General features: G+C 37.3%; 2 protein-coding genes across 2 annotated transcripts in view; both read left to right on the top strand.

Moving 5' to 3' along the window:
• Positions 1 to 679: 679 nt before the first annotated feature.
• The window catches only part of LOC138321288 (dynamin-like protein 2), a 31,641-nt gene continuing 22,447 nt past the window's right edge, over positions 680 to 9,873 (top strand). The window contains exon 1 of the mRNA XM_069264858.1: positions 680 to 793. The gene's annotated coding sequence lies outside the window, so the exon portion shown is untranslated. The remainder of the gene's footprint in view (positions 794 to 9,873) is intronic.
• Positions 5,855 to 9,564, top strand: LOC138322233 (uncharacterized). Its single transcript, XM_069266278.1, has 2 exons — positions 5,855 to 7,819; positions 8,010 to 9,564. Exons 1-2 carry the CDS (start codon positions 6,275 to 6,277, stop codon positions 9,024 to 9,026), a joined length of 2,562 nt encoding a protein of 853 aa, XP_069122379.1. The 5' UTR covers positions 5,855 to 6,274; the 3' UTR covers positions 9,027 to 9,564.

Raw genomic sequence — 9,873 nt, 5'->3', positions numbered from 1 at the left:
CCCCTCTTTCTCACAGGAGCAGGTGCTAAAATCCAGACCAAAAGTGACACGGTTTCAAGGGATACGTTAGAATGAAGAAAGTAAGCCAAGACGAAGGGAAAAACAAGACCCGAATTAAAAATCGAAAATATCTTCAGAATGTGAAATTCTAATATAATTTTTTGAGCATCCTGGGGACATTGTCACATTACCGGGTTACATGTATACCAATAAGACTAATTGCAAGTATACACAAAAAATGCACAATTTAATTATATTTAAGCAAGAAAATCCACGACTGCTTCTGATTGAATTCATGCAACCGAAATGATTAGCACTGCACAGACTCTCCCTTAAGTTTTTTTCTTCATGTCATATTACTGTAGATGGAAAGGAAACACGGGAAAATCTTAATTAAACTCTGACCTTCAGGTATAGACCAACCAGTGACATCATGTTTATGGTATATCATGGCACAAAATGTCGAAAGAAGATAGATCACGGTAAATGTTTAGTTTTTCGCGCTTAATGTGTTCCTGTACCCTAGAGATTCCTTTGAAAATTGATTTACTTACATTATAGACATTGGTTTGCCTAAGACTCTGCATGCATTTGAGAATGGAAGGAATGTTTCATATTTATTTCATATTTATATAATACAATGTGCATTTTGTCGGGAATGAAAAAAAAAATTGCGTTAGGAAGAACCCGACTAGTCATATTTGTGTTTGTGTAATCACGACAATACCTTCCTGTTTAACACCAGCAAGTCTAGAGAACGAGAACGAGGCCGTCGACAAAGACCTGGTTTCAGGTAGGTTCTGATTTTTTTTCTGCAAATTATTTGGAATATTTTAATGTTATATTGCATTTGTGGGTAATTTGATTTAGAAACAAACATCGATTACATACATTCTATAGATAGGCCTACAATGTACATAACTTCTTTGGTACTTGTTTCTAAATATTTCCGTATCAATGTTGGTTAACGTGTTTTAACTACTTAAACAGTAAAATGTCACCAATTCATTCAATTATAAGATATCAAGGTGTATATAAGTAAGTAACATTTACAAATGTATTAAATGCCATTTAAAATCCAACTAGTTAATGAGAGTTATAAGATTAATTGACAAATAAATTGGGTACCTGAGGTAATGTGTGTAGAATTTTAGTGGCCTCGATATCATCAGGTATTTTTGCCCTCTCAATTGAACACGATTTATTATGCTTATGCATTTTATCTATTACTTTGATTAACAATACCGTTTAGCTAAAAACATTTTGCATTCAATAAGGAAAATATCCTTCGTATCATCTTCCGAGTCATTCGTACATATAAATGGCTTTGACGTTTAAATTAGACGTCATATAGGCTAAAATTGACTAGACTTCATAATATTATGATAATGCTTTTACATGGATAAGGAGTATCTTTGTTTATTCAAGTGCAAATCATAGCTTTATGTTATTCCATATTTCAATCTTATTGCTATTATGAGGGCCGTTGTTTAAATAGATCTTTTTTTTCTATAACTTATTGCCATATCGTCAAATATTTTTGGCTATACGTTCTTTATCGAAAAGACTGATATATCTACGTAGTTTATTCTTTTGCCTGATACTTTTGTTGTATACAAGTTGCAATTTTTCACATAACAGCGAACACGTATCTTGGTTTGCCATTTTAGTTTAGCAAACATGGTGTATTTTGACAATTTTAGGAAGGATTAATGTACATTGCTTTTGTGCCAATAATGGCCCCGTTTGAACCTTTGGTATAAACCTTTCAGTATGAATACAATACACACGTGGGGATTGTTTCTTTCCAGCTGAGTGAATAGTCATGCACTGTACCTAATGTATTCAATTTGAGTAGTTTTATGACCAGTTCAAAATTTAAATGCATTTATCAAAGTACCATCGCCTATTCGCGACAAGTGTAACAACGTTTAAAACTAGTCGCTCGCGAAATTTATAATATATATAGTAATACTCTCCTAGGTCGTGCGTTCTTTTTCTTAACGCGCATATTTCTTTTTCTTAACGCGCATATAAAACGTTTATTAACGTTATAAGTGCATGTGGTGGTAATTTATGTGGACTAACATTAGTAGATATAAACCCTGATCATACAAGTGACCGTTGTTAGTCCAGTCAACTTAGCATTTTACAAGGACAAAATTGCAACAGAATTGACTTCTTTCTGTTTGAAAGTTTGGAAATCATACTAATAAAATTTTACTATGGAAAATTGATTTTTCTTCTTTAACTGGGTGAACGAAATTCTAATAATGTTAAATTCGAAAATTGTACTATCAGGTAATAATGCTTATTACTTGATTGTGCAACTTTGGGATATAATGTTAAGTTTTGGGATTCTACTTCATAGGGAATGATTTACTGCCTTTAACAAGCTATATGGGAATAATACAAACTTGCAATCTAATTCAATGGGAATCATTGCATGAAATATACTGCACTATCAAAATAAGTTGAAAGCGTTATAAATGCGTTGAGCACTATAAATCAAATATAACCTACATGTTCTTTAGTCCTTTAGTATATGAACTATTTTGCTGTTATACAATGAAATTTACCAAATTTGTAAATTGACTAAGGGGTCGATTTTGATTCATTTTCACCGCCAATATTGAACGATTTCTAAATTAATGCATTCAAACATTAAGAGCCATTCTCTGTAAGCACCAAAATTTCCCATATATGGATGGAAAGTCAATGTTTCAGATTTCCACCAAAATTGGTATACAGTCTTAGTCAACCTCTACACAAATCAAGTGTTGTTTTGGCAATTTTAGATGCCGTTGCTATAGTTACCAACAATGCCCAAATATGGGCATCTGAAATACTGGCAATCCAACAAAAATAGGGAAAGTTATAATGGCTTTACAGACACGGACGATGAAATACAAAATTGCATTTAATGTCAATATGTTTTAACATACAAATGAAATGTTTAAAATATATAGTCTTAAACTGACAAATTGCTAAATCTGGTTTCCATGGATACAAAAACGGCCGAAATATCATTTTTCTAATATTTGAAAAAGAGCATATTTTACCTATTTTCATGGTTTAATTGTAAAAAAAAATACACTCATAGAATTACAGCAAACTTTCTCATTAGAAAGTTCAACTTATTATGCATGAAATACAAATAAAGGGTATGGGTTTTTTTATTTTTTGAAAAAGCAATCTGAAAAAATTGTTGCCATAACGATTTTATCAAATACACTTGCTAATGCTGGCAAACCAACAAAAATAGGGAAAGTTATAATGGCTTTACAGACACAGACGATGAAATACAAAATTGCATTTAATGTCAATATGTTTTAACATACAAATGAAATGTTTAAAATATATAGTCTTAAACTGACAAATTGCTAAATCTGGTTTCCATGGATACAAAAACGGCCGAAATATCATTTTCTAATATTTGAAAAAGAGCATATTTTGCCTATTTTCAGGGTTTAATTGTAAAAAAAATTCACTCATAGAATTACAGCAAACTTTCTCATTAGAAAGTTCAACTTATTATGCATGAAATACAAATAATGGGTATGGTTTTTTTTTTTTTAATTTTTGAAAAAGCAATCTGAAAAACTGTTACCATAACGATTTTATCAAATACACTTGCTAATGCTGGCAAACCAACAAAAAGAAAGGAAAGTAAGACAAAGACAGTGAAACAAAAAATTAAAGTGATATTTACATTCATTTATAAGTGAAAATAACAATTGGATGATTTCACTCAATCATGTCGTAGCATTTTATGATTATGACGTCATGTGTGATGTGACGTCATTGATGGTGATAGGCATGATGGGCAATTGCTCTGTATGAGAGTTTATAATTTGTATGAGAGTTTATAATTTTATAAGAGGTCTATAGTGAATTAAAAAACCTAAAATGACAAAATGTTGAAATATTTCAACATAAGTAATTGCCATGGTATGATAAGGAAATTGGAAGGAAATAAGGAAGTTTGCCTTGAAAACACTATTTCATGCATGCAATTTTGACAGCAAAACATGGTTCATCATTAAAAGAAATGAGATTACGTATTTTGTTTTATGCGATTTCAATGCAATTTAGCATGATATAACATGAAGGTATTCCCATTGTAATGAATAGAAATAAATGTAAAGGTTCACTAAATTCTTTCCATAGTTTTGAAAGATAGATATGAAATTATTTTGGTAGTTAATAAAATATTTTGTAACAGTAGGACGACGCCTGAAGGAGTGTCGCAGGTTAACGAAGAAACATGCGAAAGCAAGATGATGGCATGACATCAAAAGTTTTGAAATGTGTTGTATATACATGTATTTATCATGTAAAAGTCCGGGCTGCAGTGGCCAAGACGCCAAGGGGTTAAGATGTCCCGACATATTACCACAAGCCTAGCTCCAACTATGGGTTGCAAGTTCGAATCCCATTTGGGAAATTGCTAGGTACTGACCGCTGTTCTTTAGTTTTTCTCCGACCGGGTATTCCGGCTTTTCTTCACCAACAAACCTCAATAAGTCATTTAGGTGTACAGTAACTGTAACTAGGCAATGTACTTTGTGTATGTCACGTGTCATGTAAAACTGCAATGCATTTCAAATAATGTTGATCATATCAATTGTCAAACTACCAGATTTTTCTGGTTTGTCCTTTTTAATTGTCACTTAGACCTAAAATTAGTTTACGGTTATCCGGGATTCCTTGCCTGACATTATCGCAACTAGGCCTACTTACCTGATATATGCCGATTGTAACTTGAAAAGCAAGGTGGTTAACATCAAATCGAACCGGTTTGAATGTAATGAATTAGACTGAAATTGTTTTCTCCTATAGCGTAGAGAACCGCCACGTGGCAAGCACGGTCGGTTACGGAAAGTGACGAGTTTTACCGAGTGGCGTGTAGGTACGCGTGTAGGTGACTAGTGCGAGGCACGTGCTTTTTTCATTCAGCGAGACCACGTTGACCGGCTCACACGCTAGTTTACAGGAAATTTTTCTCATCGTATTTACTTGAATTTTTTTTTTTTCACATGGAGGACAATTCAAGCTCCCGCAACGCTTCTATTAGTCTTGCGGATATTTGGGACGCAGTTCAAGCACAAGGGAAAAAATATTAATGCGATAGACTCTAAATTGTCGCAAGAACTTGGCGACCTTCGCGAGGAAGTCAAAGGCGCGGCGGTGTCTGTGTCGTCACAAGTGAAAAGAATTAAAACAGAACATTCATATAAGTGGAAATACGAGGGCAATAAAGTTCAGTACACCTTCAACACAGAACTGGGTGAGGATTTTGACCAGGTTAACTGGGCCCTGGAGAACTCCAAATATTCGTACGCCAGTGAAATTATATGTGCCTTGAAGGACAAAGTTTCAAGGAGAAAACAAACTAATTAAGATAGCAGATTCCAGCGAAGGCGGTTGGGAAACCGTTAGACAATACGAATCTAATCCTATAGCGAGTGACAGCGAGGATGAGGGAAAGATCAACAGAGCCGAGAATAGGGCTATCAAAAAGAAGAAATCTAAGGCCGCTAATTCTAAGAGGCAAATTAGTGGGCGTAGCAGCGTGGGCAATGGCGGGAATCATTCTTCTGGTCCTCTTCAGCAGCCCTTTAGAGAGCCCTCCGTGCAGGAATGGTTTGCAGGACCGCCAGTTTTTCACGGGAACTCTGGATTATACGCACGGAGGGGACAGCAACACGGAGCATGCTATTCCTGTGGATCCTTCAACCATTGGAGGAGTGAGTGTCCGAACAACCAAAGATCGAACGCCTCAGCAGCAGCATCGACCCGGACAAAACCACAGTGATGAGGCCAAGTTTGTAAAAGATAAGTATATACCAGTGAGAACTGTCATTTATCAGATAAACTTTCCGAATTTACGGAAGATTATTACGAATATGAACAGGGGCAAGCCAAGATAATTGTGAGAGGTAGACTCAGGAACAGTATAAGGTTTTGGGAATATATTGGCAGTAGTGAGTTCATTATTGAGACGTTGAAACTTGGTTACAAAATTCCGTTTTATTCCACGCCTCCCTCGATTGTTTTGAAGAACAATGTTTCGTCTCTAAAACAAGCAGAGTTTGTGGTAGATGCAATTAATGACTTATTAGTTAGATCTTTGATTGTTGAGTGTGAGACGCCTCCGTTTGTTGTAAATCCTCTGACAGTTTCTGTCCAAAATTCCGGGAAAAAACGGTTAATATTAGATTTAAGACACGTAAATAAACATATCTGGAAGTCCAGTGTGAAATTTGAAGATATGAGAACTGCTATGCAATTTGTTACGCAGGGCTGTTATTGTTTCAAATTTGACATCCATTCGGCTTATCATCATATCGAAATATTTGAACCGCATACTAATTTTCTCGGTTTTTCCTGGGTTTTCGGAAACAAAGTAAGATATTTTAAATTCATGGTACTGCCTTTCGGGTTGAGTTCAGCTTGTTATATTTACACCAAAGTCACCAGACCACTAGTGAAGAAGTGGCGTGGCGAGGGTAAACAGATACTCATGTACCTAGATGACGGGTTAGGTGTGCATAGTGACGAGAGCGCGTGCGCACATATGGCGAGTCAGGTCAAGCATGACCTGATAGCTAGCGGTTTTGTACCCAAGCCCGAGAAATCGACTTGGATTCCTGTTAGGAAACTAGTGTTTTTGGGCAACTCCATTGATACTGTTGAAGGTATTTTAAGTATTACACAGCCCAGGCTTGACAAATTGTCTATGTATATAAGTGACGTTTTGGAAGATATACGTATGTGTGGGCGAGTACCTGTACGTAAGGTAGCATCTGTTGTAGGGCAGATTGTGTCAATGTCCTATGTCTTAGGCAACGTAGTGTACATTATGACAAAGAGTTTAAGTGTAGATATCTCTGAATCTATATCATGGAACAGTGCTATATCGCTGTCAGATGACAGTGTTAAGCAATTGAATTTTTGGGGAGATAATGTGTCGGATTTGAATGTTAAAAATTTTACAGAAGACTGTGCTTGTCACACGGTTGTATATAGTGACGCCAGTAACACAGGTTATGGCGGTTACGTTGTAGATACGCCGAACGGCACCGCTCACGGCATGTGGTCAGATGCTGAGAAGGAGCAAAGTTCTACTTGGCGGGAACTTACAGCAGTGAGAAATGTGTTCATGTCTATGGAGCATTTGCTGAGAGACAAGAGAGTGAAGTGGTTCACGGATAACCAAAATGTAGTACGAATTGTATCTAGAGGCAGTATGAGGCCATGTTTACAAGAAATTGCTTACACGATTTTTCGTACCTGTTTGAGAACTAATGTTTCCTTAGACGTCGAATGGATCCCTAGAGATCTGAATGACCAGGCTGATGTTTTGAGTCGACTAGTTGATTCTGACGATTGGTCAGTCTCTGATGAGATTTTCCAGTGGCTGGAGGGGTTATGGGGCCCTCATGAGATCGATTGGTTTGCTAATCATATTAATAGTAAACTCCCAGTTTTTTACTCTCGTCATTGGAGTATTGAGAGTAATGGCGTAGACGCATTTACAGCCGATTGGTTTGGTGTAAACGGCTGGTTTGTGCCACCCGTGTGTATTGTGCACAGGGTACTGAAATATATGCGTCAGTGTAGTGCGTACGGGACTATGGTGGTTCCGTTGTGGAGGTCCGCGAGTTTTTGGCCTTTTTTTGCCCCACTGGTGATGGCTATATCCCTGAGGTGGTGGGAATGGTGTATTTGCCTACTAACAAACAATCGTATATGCCCGGGAGGGGGAATAAATATTTGTTTGGAAACGTGGACCTCCCATTCAGAATGCTGGCATTGAGGCTAGATTTTCGTGGTGGTGGTAGTGGTATATACTAATCCGGATTGGTGGTGGTATGTTGATGGCACAGTGTGTACAGTAGACCTAGGTAGACATAAGACTAGGGCGTCAAATTAAGTCGTTTGTTGTTTTGCTATTGATTAGCTTAGATACATGTGTTTTGACTAATCGTTTGTATATTCATTAAGGATTCCTTATACGAATGTTTTTGCAGGCTTTCAGAGACGATATATCAGAACTACCGGGTGAATTAGCTGATACCGTGAGCTTAGTTCCGGACTTATTGACTGAGTGTAAAGCCACTACTACCGCTAAGACGTATCATCGCGGATTTCTAAGATGGAAAAGGTGGGCCAAAAGCAACGGTTTGACAGACAGTGATTGCTTTCCCGCCAATCCTATTCACGTATCAGTGTATATAGCATCTCTGGTTCAACAAGTGAATTCTCCAAGTCCTGTGTTAACGGCTTTTTATAGTTTACAATGGGCTCATCATGTAGTGGGAATATCTTCTCCTACAGAGTCTGGCTTAGTTAAGAACACACTGGAAGGGGCAAAGAGACGTTTGTCGGTACCTAAGATGAAGAAAGATCCTATTACTCCGGAAATTCTTGGCAGAATGTTCGATAAATACAGTAGTGACAATAATCTTTACAACCAGCGCACCGTGTGCGCATGTTTGGTTGGATATGCAGGTTTTTTCAGAGTATCTGAACTGTTAGAATTAAAGAGATCTGATTTTCAGTTTTTTGAGACACATATGCTGATTCTAGTTCGCAAAAGTAAGACAGATGTTTACAGAGATGGAGCCCGGGTGGTTATTGCGCGCACAGGGACTCGGCTTTGTCCCGTGGCAAATATTGAGCGATTTTTCGCCACAGCTAGCTTCAATTCAAACGAATTCATTTTCCAGGCGTCATCGAAAACTGCCAATGGTTTTATTTGTCGGTCGGATAGCAAAGCAGTATCTTACACCAGAATGAGGGAGCTTTTTATCGAGGCTTTCAGTCCTTTTGTCCCAGATATAAAACGGTATGGGCTTCATAGTTTACGTTCTGGTGGAGCAACGAGCGCGGCTAACGCGGGTATATCAGATAGGTTATTCAAAAGACACGGCAGGTGGCGTTCCGAGAACGCCAAAGACGGCTACGTAAAAGATTCCTTAGGACACAGGCTTTCGGTGTCAAAACATTTGGGCTTATAATTTTTACGTCAATATTCTTCCCTTTCTTTGATTCAGCCTCGGCGTGGTCGAGCCCTTGCATTTTATTTGTGAGTTATGTTGTTATTATTAGCGGTAAGCGCAGTGTTTTTTTGGAGAAATATAATTTCATTCGTTTGAATGTAATGAATTAGACTGAAATTGTTTTCTCCTATAGCGTAGAGAACCGCCACGTGGCAAGCACGGTCGGTTACGGAAAGTGACGAGTTTTACCGAGTGGCGTGTAGGTACGCGTGTAGGTGACTAGTGCGAGGCACGTGCTTTTTTTCATTCAGCGAGACCACGTTGACCGGCTCACACGCTAGTTTACAGGAATTTTTTTATTATTTTTTTTATATACAAGTTTTTGGCAATTATTCATGTGTATTTAGGATGGTATGGATTTGTGTATTGTGAAAGGTGATTTAGTTTTGGTTAATTAAATCAGCTTCGGCGTGGTCGAGCTCTTGTGCCTCGGCGTGGTCGAGCCCTTGCATTTTATTTGTGAGTTATGTTGTTATTATTAGCGGTAAGCGCAGTGTTTTTTTGGAGAAACAAATCGAACCGGTTTAAACCGGATACACAAGTGACACAACACATTCCTCATACCAGATTGTGTTTGTCGTATTGCATTTCTTTGTGCGGTTGATCGTCCCAAACAACAGACATTTCCCAATACACACAATCCACAACACATATTTGAATATTATTGCAAGACTTATAAAACGCTTTTATAAATAAAGTAATTATATCATAAAATAAACAGACTTTTTTTTCATAAATACGACCCATTTGTGAATGGTCATCTCGTCGATCCAATCGTACTGAATCGCTTTGAAAGAAGTAGGCC

This window comes from Argopecten irradians, chromosome 4 (assembly GCF_041381155.1).
Source record: "Argopecten irradians isolate NY chromosome 4, Ai_NY, whole genome shotgun sequence".
NCBI lineage: Eukaryota > Metazoa > Mollusca > Bivalvia > Pectinida > Pectinidae > Argopecten > Argopecten irradians.
The sequence above is the reverse complement of the archived record's forward strand: the minus strand, read 5'-3'. Positions and strand labels throughout refer to the sequence as shown.